Consider the following 16,453-nt stretch of genomic DNA (forward strand, 5'->3'; position numbering starts at 1 on the left):
CCTCTGATCCCACCTGTGTAAATGAGGCCGAATTTGACATACCTCACAGGGCTGGGCTGTCCTGATGAAGTTGGGTTGCAGTGTACATGCCAGCAGCCTGCCCAGGGTTAACCTCCCTGGCAATGAAAAGCGTGTACCATGTGCCAGGCACAGAACTTGATGGGCACACAGATCTCAAGGATATGCTTGGACATCTTCCTGTCCAGATACCTTTCCTGATTCCCTACTCCCAAACTGGAAATGCTCCTGCAGTCTCTCTGGGTCTCCTGTTGGGCCCGGCCCTGCCCTGACACTTTTCACCACATCTTCTGGGCCCACAGCTTCCTACATATATTTTTGTTTGGTCTTAATATCTGTATGCCTTCCCCTCTCCACTAAACTGCCAGTTTCCTGAGGACAGACCAGGTGTCTTGTTTACGTGTTTGGTTCCTGGTGTCACTCCCTTCCCAGCTGGTGGCCTTGGACTGGTTGTTTAACCCTGGTGGGCCTGCTTTCACATCTGTAAAATGGGAGCAGTGATCCCTCCCTCTGGCACATGTCATGATGAGGAGGTTAATGTCACACATGGCAACACTGTGCCAGATGGCTATACGGAACGGAGTCTAGAGAAACTTTGAGAGGAAACCAAAGCAGACGCTGCCCCTCTGCCCTCCTTGAAGCAGGGAATATCTAAGGGGGTGTGGCATTGTGGTTATAAATGCTGTCTTGTTGTAGAATTGCTGTCTGATTACATGGAGAAGTGGGAACAGAGTGGTGGCCAATGGGCTTCTCCTCGTCTCCTCCAGCTTCTTGCTGCAGAGGCTTGGGCCTTCCCCAAGAATGGACTGCTCTGGCCTCACAGTAATCTCAGATTGTGCAGTGGGGCTGGGGCTGGGGCTGGGGCTAGCGCGGGCTGAGACCTACCCACAACACTGGACTCCAGGCACCTGGGTTACAGTACCTGGCATTAGTCTCTTCTTTTGGCAGTCATGGGGTCTAGGTGTAGAGCGGGATCTCCCTGCACTACCCCATGATATTATTACTGGTCTCAGGGCTGGGAGTATTTAGGGAGGCTTGAATTCCCTGACCTTTCAGGAAGTGTGCATGTGAACTTAGGCATCGGACTTGATGCAGACATGGTGTGGTGATGGCTGGGCCTTACTCTGGTGGGGTGGAGGCAAGATTTAGGATCTAAGCAGCAAGCAGCCTAGCCAGAGACACAGACACAGCTCTGGTGGGAGCCCAGCTAGTGGCACTAGACTCTCTGGGGTCAGGGCTGAAGGGACTGCCCAGGTTGAACCTGGCGTCTTATACAGTAGAACCAGCAGTCACAGGCTCATTAACTGTAACAGTCCTCTTTCCCTTGCCTCTTGGTAGCATTCAGCCCCTGGCACACTGTGCTGAGTGTTGCCCAGCACTTGGCACTGTGACAACCAAGAAAGAAAAATGCTGACCATGTCTCACTGCTTGTTCGAGTAGATTTACTCTATATTTTTTAGAGATGTCGCATGGGTGGGAATTTACTCCCACTAAATGTTTTGATGGAAACATTACATTTTTGGAGTGAACATGTGTCAACATCGCTGTGGGGAAAAGGTTCCAGGATTCTCTGCCAGGCGAAGCCATCGCCACAAGACACTGGTTGGGGCCTGGCAGGCGGAGGGGATGCGACCAGGCTGGTAGCAGGGCAGCAGTAGCCAGATGGGCGGGAGTCTGGCTGGCTTGTCTGGAGGGAGAAGGAGTCTGAGCTGGGGAAACTAAATAGATGGTGAGGAGGAAGGAAGTGGGGAGGCTGTGGGCTGACACATACATTAACCACCCACACAGCTCAAAACTAGGTGAGTGGGGAGCCTGAGGGGCAGGAACAGAGAGCAGAGGCTCTGAAATGTTGAACCCTGGCAGCTCAGACCCGAGGGACAGGCTGGGGCCAGCTTGTTGAGGGTCCTAGGATCCCAGCTCCCACCAGTAACTAGCTGTGTGAGCTTGGGCAACTTGTCCAACCTTTCTGTGCTTCTGCTTCATTTTTAGTAAAATATAGCATGGGTACCCACAGCTTATGGCTCTTTGGAGAATGAAAGGAGATAATGTCTGTAAAATACCTAGTGCTGGGTCTGGCACATAGCAGGTGCCAGGACACATTTGCTGCTTGTTGGTGACGATAAAACCACACAGTATAGATGTGCTCACATAAATTAACAGCCGGTGCACTGAAACTGCTTCCTGAGTTGGCCCTCAATCTAATACCAAGTTCGTTTTCTCGCCTTCGGCTAAGTACAGCTGTGGTCTCTTCAGAAGCCCTTGTCCATGAACAGCCAGACCCTGGGCTGACTTTGCCACAGGGTGTCCCTCTCTGGTCCTGTACCTGTTTGTGTCCTACAGACATATCCTGGGGCAGTTGGTGGGTTTTAGCAGCACCTTGCTTTAGAAAGAGGCTCTATCATCTGCTCAGCCTCTAGAAAGAAAAGAGTCATGGTCACCAGAAATGTCTCCTCTCCCAGGATGCGTACATCTCTCCCCACAGGGCTGTGCAGGCATTCCTTGGAGGTATTCCTTGACAGTGGTGGCCCAGACTCTCTTGTCACTCAAGGAAATGGGAAGCTTTTTGAGGGGAGAGGGTTCCAGAGTCCCCCAGAGAGCCTAGCCCAGTTGCTGAGGACATCTTCAGATTTGAAAGAAGACAAGACAGGAACGTCCTGAGCTCTAGGGAGAAGACAGCCTGTAGTGTATGTTTCTCCATCACTCATATATGGGGTCCCCTAGGCCCTGAGAACCAGAGAGGGACAGACCCCAAGGAAGGCCTGGCCGGGCAGGCAGCAGTACCCGGGAGAAGGGGAGTCAGACCGGGAATTCAGGCAGAGAGAGGGAGAGATTGTGCACTTTCCTGTGCCCGGGGCCACTGGGAAGGCTTCCCTCAGGTGGGGGCAGTTGAGCTGGGCCTTGAAAGGAGAATGAAAATTAGAAATGGGGGCAGGAGGGGAGGCTAGTGGAAACAAGGTTGTGACTATGAGAAAGGCAGGACATGCATGGGGAAGAGTCAAAAAGGAGGCAGGCCTTGTGACTGCTGCCAGTGACAACCTCCAGGTGTAAAGGTGAGGAGTGTGCCGGGACAGGCTGGACCTACTGATAGGCGAGGCCCAAGGCTCTGGGCTTGCTCTGTGGCCACAGGAGATGCTGAAACCAGGAGGGACTGGATCAGGGCAGCCTCTGAAATTCGCCCAGCTGCATGTGGCCAGGAATGGTCACTGTGTACTCTGTACTTTTATGTGTTATTAAAGATGTTGCTGACAGGAGCCTGTAAGCCATTATGCAGACCTCTGAGCAGGGGCTAGGAGCAGGGAGCCACAGAGGATACTATGGCAGACAGCTAGCGAGGAAGGGAGACCCCCTGGAGATGGACATATTCTCACTCTCAGATGCAGGCTCCTTACTTGTTAACTCGTGACTCCCTCCTGTGAGAGCTGTCATGCGGAGGAAAAGGCCCTGCCATAGGGCCCTGTTTTCTTACAACAAGATACTATAACAGTGCGGATGAATCAACAGGGGATGGTTTCTTGCCTGGGGGAAATCTAGGAAAGCTTCTGGGAGGAAGGAGTATTCAGATTGAGGAGGGAAACAAGAGGGGACAAGTAAAAGGTGCAGAAACAGTTGTCTAGGGGTGAGGCACACTTTCAGATATAGTTGGGTCAACTTGAGCAAATGACTTACCTATTCCAGACTTGATTTCATCTATAAAGTAGTCATAATATCTGCCGTGCCTGTTTGTTGCCGTGATTGTGAAATCAGTGGGAGCAGACCTGACTTGGAACGTGTACCCCAGAGGGAGGTGGTGCTCAGAGGATGCACTCTGCTTTCCCCTTCTTTGTTGGCTTGGCTGCTCTGGAGCCAAAAGGGCTTCTCTGGCCCCAGGACCTCTCTCAGACTCTTATCTTCACCTTTCCCCTGCTAGGAAACTTTATTAAGACATTGGATAAACAGAGAGGAAAACTCTGAGGGAAAATTCAGAAGGAATGGGACAGAACACTGTAAGTGCACCTCTGGCTGGGAGCCTTTTAGGCAGTAGGGGGAGCCAGGTAGCCCTTTGGGCTTTGGAGGTGTGAATGGATGCAAACATGGGCAGACTGTGTGGTATTGGATTGCCTGTGTGCACAGCAGAGCTGAACCTGGATCCTAGGACCAAGCAGGGGATAGAATGAGTCAGGGACCTTCCAGATTGGGAGCTGCTGCCGGGGTCACAGTAAAACCTCTTCCCAGTCCTGCAGTTGCCCCAGCCAGTCTCCTGCCTGCCTGTACACAGTAGGTGCCTGACACAGCCTGCAGCTTAGTAGGAGCTCTGTATTGTTTGCTGAAGTCCTGGAGCAGGCTGCAACTGCCAAGGACTGACCTGGGGTCTGTGATGCCTTAAGGTGGAGGACGAGGAGCCGGGCAGGACCTAGGCAGGACTCCAGGTGGTGGCTTTTGTTCTCCCACTGGCTTCTGTTCATCCATATTTACATTAGGACGCTGTGCAGCTTTGGGTTTCTGGCCTCTGCTGGATTAGCACCTCTAGCTGGTGTCTGTAAGGGAGGGAGGTGTGATGGTATGATACCTTGCATGTGGTAAAGACTCAGTAAGTGGATACCATTGCTGTGGCTTCTCTAGTGTGATAGGTAGGGTGGTGACCCCAGGCAAAAATACCTGGTTGGCTGGGTGTGCCCTTCCCTTAGGGGTTTTTGTTTCAGTGAGGGCCTGGTAAGTGACCCAAGGATGAATCTCCAGGCCAGCAGCTGGGTCAGGGGTTTGTCTCCCCCATGCTTCTGGGCTCACTTTTGAACCTGGGCAGCTCACACAGCTCACCTGTCTCCTCCCTCCCTGCACCCTCTGTCCTGCTGGACTAGCCGGATGCTTTCCAGAAAGGAAAACCGCCTCTGTAGAGAAGAAACCTGAACCCTGGGACTGCTGCCTGGGAACCCAGCGCCCTTCCCAGCTTAGGCTGTCTAGTCCCAAGTCAGGGTGGGGAATCGGGTTAGGTGATCCTGGTAGGCAAACTCCTGGTCTTGCCTGGACCTCAGTTGTGTTCACTTGGTAAAATGTTTGAATGGAAATGTGGGGAAGGGAAAGCGTTTGCCTTGGTTAGGTTAGGTCTCTGGGCTGCGCTGGTCTAAGCCCGAGAAACCTGGGGTGGGGCTGGTGGGGCCGAACTGGAATGCGCCGCGGGAGTCGGGCCGCGGGCGAGTGAGGGGCTGGCGGGGTCGGTGAGGACCCAGACTCGCACGAAGGTGGGGAAGAGGTTGTAAGGCAGAGGGCCCCGGACGCTGCCCGAAGAGCAGCGGCGGAAAGCGAGCTGGAAGTGGCCGCAGCTGGAAGCAGCTGGCGGCGGAATGTTACCGGCTGGCGGGCCTGGGAAGGGCGGGGCCTGCTGCTGTGGGGTGGGTGGGCGTGCCCAGAGGGCTGGGGGTGGGGCCGGCCACTTCCGGGCTGGAGAGGGTTTGGGGCGTGGCGCAGCCCTAGGTTAGTCCGGAATGCTCTGGGAGCGGCACTCGGGGGAGGTTACCTTGGCGCGTCCCCAAGTCCTTTGGTTCCCCCGCACCTGCTTTCCACCGCTCTGGCTGACCTGGCTCAGACCAGCTTGAAAAATGCCTTCATTCATTCAGTACATCTGTCGGGTGCCAACTTTGTGCCGGGCTCTGGTTCGAGCTATGTTGGAATTACCAGGGCATGCCCCGTGTTCTTGTAGACTGGACATTTTCATGGTGGGTAAAAAACAGAAACAAACAAGATGACTTCAGGGCTGTTCCGTGAAGAAAATGAAGCTGGGTGGTAAGTTGGGAGGTGGAAGTTGCCCCTTTAGCCAGAGTGGTGAGGGAAGTCCTCTTCTGGGATGGGACTTTTGGTCTGAGACCAGAATGAGGAGGAACCAGCCATGTCTCCAGTCCCGGCATTGCAGACCAGACGGAATGGCAAATGCCAAAGCCCAGAGGCGGGGCTTGGGGCTGGATATGACCTGGGCGGAGTCAGCATTTTAAGGGAGGAGCCTGTAGGGACGGCTCCTCCCTCTTTCCTGACCCAGAGCTCTGTGCTCCGGTCTGCACCCTGCCCAGAGGCCCTTCCTTGGAGGGAGACTTGCCGTGGCTGGAAGCGATATTTTGTTTTCAGGAGTCTTTCTCGTCTTCTTGGATTTGGAGGTTGTGCCTTGTGGTTACCTGTATGGAAGACTGTAATTTTCCACTTGTTTCCTGAAGGACACGGAAACCTTTAGACATTGTCACCACGGTGTTTATTTAAGTCATTTTTGAAATTTCAGCTCGGAAGACACAGATTCAGCACGTGCTTTTCAGGAAGGGGAAGCCCTCCTAGGCTCACCTCTTAGATGCCGGCCCCAAGAGGCCTCCTGATCTGTCCAGGAGAGGTGCCTGGGTGAGCACCACCCTCAGGAATGGGCCTCTGTGGCCTTGGACTTCTCGGTGACAACTTCGGCAAGATCCTGGGCCGGGCCGGAGGGGCTGCTCACTGGAGACCAGGCCATCTTTGGAAGCCAGATCTGGCTCCAGGGCCTCCGGGGTTGCAAGTGCCCAGAACCAGGTCAGCAGAGAGGCCTGCGCCCCCGCCACAAAGGTCTGTTTGAGGCTCTGTGGGAGGGAGGACAGAAGCCACAAGGAAACTTCCTCCCCTGTGGGTGGGTCTCTAGTCAATTATGGGGTCAGACAGGCTTTGGATGGGAGTGGATTGGGCTGGAGGGTGAGGAGCTATTTTTCCAAGGAGGCCTGGTTCCAGAACTCAGTCCTCAGTGGGCAGGGCTTGTTGGTGTGCTATGAAGGTACAAGGCTTAAGGGACTGAATGGGGGATTCCCTCGGACTTGGGAGGAAGAGTGAAGGTGGGGGCTGGGGCTTGCTAAACTGGCTCCTCTTCCAGGGAAGCAAGCCCTGCCCTCCTGGACTTTCTAGCCTGGAGGTGGGAGGTGGGCTGGGGAGAAGCTTGAGGGCACAGCACAGAGACAGCCAAGCAAGCAAGCTTGTGGGGACCCTGGAAGGTGGGCGTCCATTGGTGTGGCTGCTGACCTAGGCTCAGGGAACCATGAGGAGTGGGCCTTGACCCAATCTGCAGGGCTAATGAGAGACTTTAGCCAGAGGCTCCCAGCACAGGTGAGAGGGAAGCTGCCCGTGCTCCTGTGCCCTCCATCTCTCCCAGCCTTGCCTCTCTGAGATAGATTTAGTAATCCACATCTCTATCTCTCTCTCCCTCCCCCCCTGCCTCCCTCTCTCTCTCTCTCTCCCTTTCTCTGTCGCAGTTAGTATTGCAGGAGAGAAGCTTTACTCCTAAAAGTTTTATTGATCTAGACACTAATAAAAAGTAAAGGCATTTTTTCTTCTTTCCTGTTAGAGCACAGAACATCGGAGCCCTAAAACACAAATTTGTTTTCTTCCTCCCTAGATCTGGGAGGGAGGTGTGGGTGGCCTTGTTCAGATCTAACTTCTTCAAGAAGCCTCCCTAAGCTCTCAGGTCTGCATCACCCATCTGTTCCCCAGCAGTTAAACAAAGCTGACAGATGTGCTTCTGCCTGACCCCAGAAGGCTGGGGTGTCACAGAAGCTTTTCTTCCCACTTGAGGCCCCCAGGGGTAGGGAGAGACGCCATGGGAGGCATTGAAGACCTGGCTCTTGGTGTCATATGTCTAGGTCAGGGTTTAGGGTTTGGTTCTTTAGCTTCCCTGGTCTTTGTTTTTGCATCTTGATTTCCTCGGGACTTACCGAGCTCTTACACCACATCAGACCCTCTCTGAAGATACAGAAATGCAACATGTAGAGCTTGGCCACACAGAGCTTACCTTCTGACAGGAGAGGCAGATAAGAAGTGAGTGGGGAAACAAAGTGATTCCCAATTGGGTGAAGTTCCCTATTGAAATGTGAGTCAGGGATTTCTGTCTGCTTTGTTCAATACCTGTCTTCCCTGTGCCTAAATAGTGCTTGGCACATAAGTTTGCACTTAAATATTTGCTAGCTGCAAGAGCAAGATGCTGTGAAGCAAGCAAGCCAAGTGTTTCACTAGGGAGTAATGGGGGCAGGGCAGGACCTTAGATGGAGCAGTCAGGGAAGGATTGAGTTGCACAAGATGCCAGAAGCTCACCAATTTGCTGTTAGAGTGCACTGGAGCTAGGAGCAGCAAGTACAAAGTCCTTGAGCAGGAAACAAGAGACTTTGCTGTGTGTGGTGGGAGGTGTTGGGTATTGCTGGATGAGGTCAGGGAGTAGGTAGGTCACGCCTGCCAATGTCTTTCACTGGGAAGCAGTTCAGATTTATTCAATGTGGTCAGGAGTAATTGACGGGCTTTAAGATGAGGAGTTCAGTAATCTGATTTGCATTTCTGAAGGGTCCCTCTGACTCCCAATGGCTGGGGAGGCTGCCTGGACAGCAGGCTGCCTGGGGAAGATAGAGAGGAGTAAACGGGGGTGAGGGATTTCAGAGCGGGTAGCAGCAGGATTTGTGTTGCATTGGATTCTAAAGGCCAGGGAAAGGAAGGGCTCCTGGCTTTGCTGCTGAGGCTCCATGCTGGACATTTCAGATGTAAAGCTCCGTGAGGTGTCCTGGAGGCACTGTCAGGCCGGGATGGAAATGTGTGGGTCCAGAGCTCAGAGGAGGGGAGTGCTGGGGGTACACTTAGGAGTCGTGAGCATGCTGGAGGTATTTAGGGCTATGGGAGTGGATAGGACCACCAGAGGAAAGTGTTGTGCTAAGGAAGAGTGCCTCCGAAACAGCCCTGAGGACCTGGAGGAAAGGAGGTGAGGTGCCAGCAGCCTCTGAGAACAGAGGAAAGCTGGAGCAGGGTGGCTGGACTCAGGGGTGATAAGGTGCAGAAACTGGTTGGCTTTGGCAACATGGAGGCCTTTGGTGTCCTCAAGGGGACCCAGTGGGGTCAGAACAGACAGATATGTTGAGTAGGAAAAGGAGGCGAGGAGAAGGCGGCGGGGGCAGCAGTGGGCAGAGAAGTGCTTGAGGACCCAGCTGGCCAGGGAGCTGAGGAGGGGAGGGCCAGGGTAGGGGCCTGAATGTTCTCTGTCCATGGTGTGGGTTTACCAGCGACTGACCCAGTGGATCTCAGCCTAGAGATTCTGATTCAGGAGCACGACGGGCCACCCACAGTGGTCTTTCCCAGCTCTCTGAGCCCTCTCCATCCCCTCCCTGGAGGGCTCGCTGACTGTCACGTTTTTGGACTCACGCTGAGTCTGCTGACCCTGTGTTCCCCACATCAACCCTTTTCCTTGCCTCAGTCTCTCTGGGTCCATGGCCCCTATATAAGAATGTCCTGGAGCCTGGCTTACCTCAAGGTTTTTTCCCAGAGCAGAGCTAGACTTCCTTTACACTAAAGGCATTTCTCTGGAAGGCTCCTTTATGTGTTTGGCTCTGGAGAAGTTTGAGATTTTGTATGCAATATTTTGGTGGCCAGGAGCTCTAACCCTCACCCCCAGCAACCCTGCTCCAGGACTTTGCTGGCTCATCGGAGGATTTTGAATGCATTTGGCTTGAGGGTGCAGGGTTGGCACAAAGTTGAAGACAACCTAAGGTCTACCGAACCCCTGGTCGTTTCCAGAGTTTGTTGAATGAATGGCACTCAAATAATTTGAGTCTTTCGGGTTCCCAGTTGCTTTGTTAAATGCCTTTCCTGGTTAACCAGTTTTTACATATGTTACCTGCAGGGGATAGTGTATTACCTCATTTTATATATGAGGAAACTGAGACTCAGGAAAGTGAAAGGACTTGCCCAGGGTTCCACAGTTGCTAAGTGACACGACCAGAATTGCAGCCTGGGCCTGCAAAACCCCCAAATCGGGCCTCCTCTCACTGACCGTCCCTGGGGGTGAGGTAGTAGGGGTGGGGTATAAGACATCCAGGTCTCCTACTGCCTCTCAGAAATAGTGGTCAGATGTTCTGCCAGGGCTCCAAGGCATTCCTCCTGCCTCCCAACCACCTGCTTCCTCTGATGCTCGACACCTCATCCTCTCCCTGCATGCACATCAGATACATTCTTCTCCAGGAAGATAGGATGAGGCAAGCCTTGAACCTTGTCAGGCCTTGGGGATGCCTGCGGCAAGCCTCCAGCATCTGGGGAGGCTGTTTCTGCAGCAGGCATGTAGGGTGGCCCTATGGCTGATGCAGAGCTCCCCATGGGTAGGATGAGCTCAGCCGGATCACATCCCATGACCATGTCTGAGCAGTGGAAGACAAACTCAGAGAAGTCTGGGAGCAGGTCCCCACCCAGAGAGGCGAAGCCTTATGCTGCCTCCTGACAGCCTGTGTGGCTCTTGCTTCTCCCTTGCTCTGTCCCTCCTACCCAGAAGACTTTCTTAGCCTGGCCTGGGTGGCCAAGGCAGGCTATTTTCAGGCCTCAAAGGATTTCTCAGTGTTTCTCACCTTCTGTCTTTGTCTCCTTATGGGGCGGACCAGGCATCTGGGAGGTGGTAAAGGGGTAGTCCTGCCTCGAAATCACTGAGGGTCCTTTTATAGAAGAAAACAGGCTGAGAGAAAGAAATGACTCGGCCAGGGTCACTACCCAAGAGGCTAGTTTCCTGTTTGTGCCTCCAGCTATCTTGGGGCAACTTCCTGTACCCCAGCTGAAGGCTAGCCTTTGTTACATGCTTACTCTCAGCCAGGCTTTGTTCTGTATCCTCTTGGCAATCCTATGACGTAAATACTATTATTATATCCATTTTATAGGAAGGGAATCTGAGAGAGGCTCAGAGAGGTGACTTAACCTGTCCAAGACCACACAGCTTACAAGTGGCAGAGTCCAGGTTTGAACTTAGTCTGGCTTCAGAGGTCATCTTCTTTCCTATCAGGCGATACATGCTGAAACTTATTTGACTTGCAGGCATCATAGAAATAAGAGTGAGGGTGCTAAATTCTTGAATGACTCAGCTCCTGCAGAGTTGGATCTGAAGACGCCTCCTGGCCTTGGCTTTTCTGACAGAAGATAACCACACTGGGCCAGGTGCAGTGCCTCACACCTGCCCCAGCACTTTGGGAGGCCAAGGTGGGTGATCACCTGAGGTCAGGAGTTTGAAACCAGCCTGACCAACATGGTGAAACCTCATCTCTACTAAAAAAAATACAAAATTAGCTAGGTGTGCTGGCACATGCTTGTAATCCCAGCTACTCGGAGGCTGAGGCAGGAGAATCACTTGAACCCAGGAGGCAGAGGTTGCGGTGAGCTGAGATCGTACCATTGCACTCCAGCCTGGGCAACAAGTGTGAAACTCCACCTCAGAAAAAGAAAAAAAAGAAGATAGCCACACAGCACCTACTGTGGGCCCAGGCACTACAGGTGCCAGAATGGCCCATGCTTCTCTGAGGATACTTTAGACCAGGTGCTGAGACCCAGTCAAGTCTCTCTTCCCTTCCTCTCCCCGTCCCACTCCTATTCCAGTAGCTAGTCAGGCCCTGCCCACCCTTGCCCAGGAGAAGCCCCATTCCTGTGGACAGGGGAAGGTCCTCAGCCAGCTTGCCTGAGTCCTGGCTTGGAAGGATGGTTGCCCCCTCTGCCTCAGTTCCCTGCACCTGCTTCTCCCCCCATCCTCCCTCTGACTCCCCTGTTTTCTCTGCTTTCGCCCTCCCCTAGTGTTCCTCTGTCTCCTTTCGTGTTGTGTCAGAAACCATGATTTCCAGTCCTCTCACCTGGAAGATGGAGGGAAAGATAGACCTGACCCTGCAGGATTCTGAGGCTCAAACTGAAAGCCTGGTGGTGGGACACCTGTGACAGGTGACTCCTCGTCTCACCCCCTTCTTTCTTCATGAAGGAGAAACACTGGAGGACGTGGAACAGCTGGGCCTTGTGCAGGGAGCAGGTGGGAGGAAGACTGGCCATGACCAACCTCATGGGGTGGGTCCAGCTTTGCTGCTGGCTTGTGTCAAGTCCTGGCGAGCTGGGGAGCCCCTGCGGCCTCAGCTTCCTCATCCGAAAAATGGGGCAATGGTAATGCCTGTCTGTGGAGTGGTGAGGAGTAAATGAGACCGGGCCATAAAGTACCCAGTGTTGTGCCCAGCACATAGTGCCCAAAGAGGGCCACCGTCCACTCTCTTATTCTTGAGATTTAGCTTCCTTGTTTGATTTTTGAGCTTTTTTGGGACCTTCATGGAATTTGAAGTTTTACTATTGTTCATTGTGTCTAAAATCTTCCTCAGAAGCCCAGGGCCTCTAACCTGATCATGAGTTTTGAAGTTTTGTTTTTTTGCTTTCCTGTTTCCTGTACAAGAAAAAGGAACCTGTACCTTTAAGACCCAGCAGGCCCAAGTAGGACACTGGCCCTTTAAAAGCACATTACAGAGAGTTGGAACATAGCCTTTGTTGAACTAACCATGATTAGTCCCAGCGGACAGGGTTGGAGTGGCGTGTCTGGGAGCAAAGCGGGCCTGGGCTGGCCAGGGACAACAGGGAGCAGCGGACAGCGGGAAGGCTGGCCCGGCCACTCGGCTTCCCAAGCCCGGTGGCCATGCTGAGGGATGGTGAGTGGCCTGAGTGGAGCTTAGAACAAGGGAGGCTGGGAAAGCCAGGAGGGAGGCAGCCTTAGGGTCCAGGGGGACCTGAATGAGCTGGGTGGCAGCAGACACCCTCGGTGAGCAACTGTCACAGGAGCCGGTCCCCAGAGGGACTCCAGAATACCCTGGGATGCCGTCTCTGCCCCTCTGTGCAGATGTAGAAGCAGTTAGGATGGCCCTGCCAAAAAGCAGGACACCAAGAAGAGCTGTTGCTGTTCTAAGTTTTTAAAATGAGAGGAAGCCCAGTGTGAGTCGCTCCGTCCCCCAGGCGCAGTGGCCCCTGTGGCTCCGTTGAAAACCGGGAAATGCCAGGGACTGTTGACAAGTTTTCTGAACTGAGGAGCTTTTGCTCTGAGCTGGCCTTTGCTCTGAGCTGACTGGGTGGGGCTGCACTGGGGTTTGGGGGCCATAGTATCTCTGCCCCAGCCCCTCAGCAGAGCTTTCTTTTTCCTTCTCGCTTCCTGCTTCCACTCCCTAGTCCGTGGGGCCCAGGCCTGCTGGGTGGGGTGGAGGTGGGTGGGAGATTGGGAAGGCTGTGTCTGGGCCAGGAGTGTGTTTTGGCTCTGCTTAAATACTTGAAACAGTTGTCAGAAGCCAGATCACTTTGGTGTGATAGCATCTTCACTGGGCAAGTACCTATTTCTGGAGAAGTCAGAGGAAGGATTGGGCTCATTACAGCCAAGTCTCAGTGCAGGTTGGTCCTAACCACCTTCATTACCACTGCTGGGGATGGATGAGACTGCCTGCCAGTAGGTGTCCTCACTGTTTTACAGGCAGCCACCCAGGAGGTGCCAAAGGCAGGGCTCTCAGTACATTTCTGGTGACCCAGGTTCCTGTAGTTACTTAAAAGTTGTGCATTTGGTCATAGGATTTTGTAGGTTTGGTGAAAACCTGAGGCATCCACAGGCAGTGAAGAGAGTTTGGAGTTAGAGCTCAAGTGCCAGGTGTCCTGCTCCACCTCCGTGCCTGTGAATTGTGGCCTTAGGCAAGCTGCTTGACCTCTCTGAGCCTCTGCTTCAGAGCAGAGGGCGTGTGTATAGGTGCAAAGCCTGGCGGGAGCCTGGAGGGAGTTGTCGGTTCTGGGAAGGCTTTGTGGAGGTGGTGGCCTTTGAGCCGGGCATAGACAGATAGGCTGCTGGAGTGCAACCCCTTGAGCAGAGGCATGCAATTTAGCATGATGAGCCAGATAGGGCCAAGCAGGGCTGGTATGACTGGGTTGGAACCTGGAAATGTACCTTGGAAAGCTGGATTTTAAGTAAGTTGCTTTCTCAGTTGGAATCCTGTGGGCCAGGTGACAAATGACAGACAAGGCTAGCTTAGCTTAGCCTGGAGTCAGCCAGTGTGGAATGAGGGGGGAAAGGGCAGACCCTGAGGTCTGACAAACTGGCCTTGGGAAGCCCCTGGAGGTCTCAGAGCCGCATTCTCTCCTGCAGTTAGCTGTGTGAGGGTCAGAGGTGCAGAGCCAGTGCCTGCTACTGCACTTCCCATGTATGTGGGCTTGCTGTGGTGTGGTGGGTGAGCAGGTACATGAGAGCCACAGGTGGCTTTGGTGCACGGTCACTAGCAGCAGGCGGAACTCGGTAACCACACTCCTCGTTTTCTTTGACATGGTGTCGCTGAGTTTCTGCCCGTGCCAGTGGCCTGGGACCCTGTGGCTTACTGACAGCCCCCTTCCTGTTGTCTTGCTGCTGCTGAACACTCCTGGCTGTCTCCTGCTAGTTACAGTCTGAGAAGCAGCTGCTTTGGTGCCCCAGGCGGACTTCCAGACCTCAGGGTTTGGGAGGAATGGGCAGCTGCCATCCCTAGGCCCATAGCCCCACATGCTTCGTGCTGACATAGTGGAGGCACTCAGTGGCTGCGCTGGTGGCTGTACAACTGCCCAGGATCAGGATGGGGGGTGCCTTACTATGATGCATCTTCAGCAAGTTCTGGCAGGAGGCAAGGGCATCCCACTTGACGGCAGAGGAAGCTGAGATGCAGGAGAGGCCCATGGAGATCTATGCTCCTTTGACCCCCCGCTCCTTCCCTCACATCTTTGACTCTTCTGCCTATCTGAGCTCAGGCTGCTAACAAGGAGGGAGCCTTGTATGCCACAAAGCCTCTCTGTCCCAAATGGTGGCTGGAATGGAAGAGATAGCTGAGCTATGGTGACCACTGGGGCTGGAGTCTAGGATGCCAGCATTTGTTCCTAGATTTGTCCATCTCTTCTTAAATGGCAGTCTGTGAGATGCCTGCTTAAAACGACCTGTACTCTGAAGTCTGCTCTTGGAGTGACGGGATGGAACAGGTAAGGTGGTCTGAGGTCGTTGGCAGAGAGGCTTTTTGAGAGCTCAGCTGTTGGGAGAGTCAGGAAGGATCTGCTGGGCAGAGTGAGAGACAGACCTTGAAAATGTCCTGGGCCCCAGAAGAAGCCAGGAGCATCCAGAGAAGTGCTGGCAGGAGGCGCGTGCGGGAAGGGACAGAATGCCCAGGGAAGGCAGTCTCAGCCTAGCCTGGATGGGCATGGGGGCAGCCAGGGCTGATCACTGGGGCTGTGTATGGAGAGTTTGCTGTAGGTCAGGTAAGCCCTACAGCCAAAGGTGGTGATGTCCCTATTTTCCAGATGAGAAAGCTGAGGCACACAGTTTAATTTTACCAAAGTCACAGAGTTTTATGTGTGTGTTTTTAAGGAACCATGCCTACGTACCACATTCAGCCAGCATAGTGCTAGGAGCTGGGGTTGTACGGACAAGCGGCTGGTCCTTGGCTGAGGCAGGAAACCTGGCCCTCAAGGATGGGGGAAGGAGGCCATCCCTAGATCACCCCAACATGAACGGCCCACATGGTCCCAGGAAGCCACGTGGCATGGCACCCAGGTCTTGGGTGGAAGAGATGAGATGGAAGAAGCTTCTGCCTCTGTCTCTACATTCTGTTGTGGGGCTGAGCATGGGCTAGGGAGGGCTTCCTGGATGTAGAGAGCTGGGAGGAATTAGATTCAGAGGGAAGCACTTCCTGGAGAATGAAATTCTCACTTTTCAGCTCGTTTATTCTTTTTGTCTCATTATCTTTTCCCACTTGGGTCTTGCATCCCCAGGGCCCTGAGGCGGCTGTTGGAGGTGCAGGGACCAGTTAGAAACCAGTCCCACTCAAGCCATGATGCATAGGTCTGTTCACGTGTGAGGAGGAGCCAGGCACAGACTGAGTTCAAGGAGAGGGAGCGCCTGGGTCAGGGCCTTGAAACATTCTCAGGAGTGATCCAAATGGAGAGATTCGGGGAGGGCAGTGGGCTAGCATGTCTATGATGGGCTCTAGAGCCTGGGAGCTTCAGGGTTGCTGCAGTTGTGTCTGGGGTTGGAGCCCCAGGTGCAGGGGAGTTGGGCCCTTTTCCTGGGGTTGGGGGTGGGGGGGCTGTCATCCTCCCTAAACTTTCTGAGTGGCTAGGCCAAGCCTGGTAGTTTTTCCTATAGGCCAGGGAGGGCTGGAGAGTTGTCGCTGCTCAGAAGCAGGAGGGGCAGCGGCAGCTAGCCCACAGCTCATTTTCGATTTGCCCACTGCTCACCCTCGTCAATGAGCGTTCCGTAGATGCTCTTCTTTTAAAATTCAGGGCACTTCGCTGTTCTACTGAGGTTTATGAATGTTTAAAAGCTGCTTTGTGGTTCCCAAAGTAATTTGACAAGTCTGACAGCTATTGATTAAAAACCTGAAATTATTCCAGCTGCAGGATGACTTTGGGGATTAGATGGAAAGTTTTTTGTTTCTTCTGTCTCTCTGCATGCCCCCACCTTCCCAAAAAAAGAAATAAGTGGAAAGGTAAATTTTGTGTTCTTGTTTTTTGAAAACTCTGTTGGGCCTGCACAGTTTATATGGGGAGAGGATGCTGAAGGCTGCCTCTCATTCAGGAGCCAGTGCCAGCGCCCTCTCGAATCCCTGGTCTCCCCTGAGCTTTGGCCCAATTCGCCCCAGGCAGCAGTGAGATGCTACTTTTATGTTAC

General features: G+C 53.5%; 1 protein-coding gene across 13 annotated transcripts in view; it reads left to right on the forward strand.

The window, feature by feature from the left end:
* DAB2IP (DAB2 interacting protein) overlaps positions 1-16,453 on the forward strand; it is a 213,608-nt gene that overhangs the window by 159,683 nt on the left and 37,472 nt on the right. The window contains exon 1 of one of the 13 annotated variants that reach the window (XM_032251507.1): positions 5,451-6,570. The exons of 10 other annotated variants lie outside the window; for them this stretch is intronic. In XM_032251507.1, coding sequence (XP_032107398.1) covers positions 6,392-6,570 — 179 coding nt within the window. In that variant the 5' untranslated portion in view covers positions 5,451-6,391. 2 more of the 13 variants (XM_032251510.1, XM_032251511.1) reach the window with 2 other exon arrangements.

This window comes from Sapajus apella, unplaced genomic scaffold (assembly GCF_009761245.1).
Source record: "Sapajus apella isolate SASKATOON/1434 unplaced genomic scaffold, GSC_monkey_1.0 scaffold76, whole genome shotgun sequence".
In the NCBI taxonomy this organism is placed as follows: Eukaryota; Metazoa; Chordata; class Mammalia; order Primates; family Cebidae; genus Sapajus; species Sapajus apella.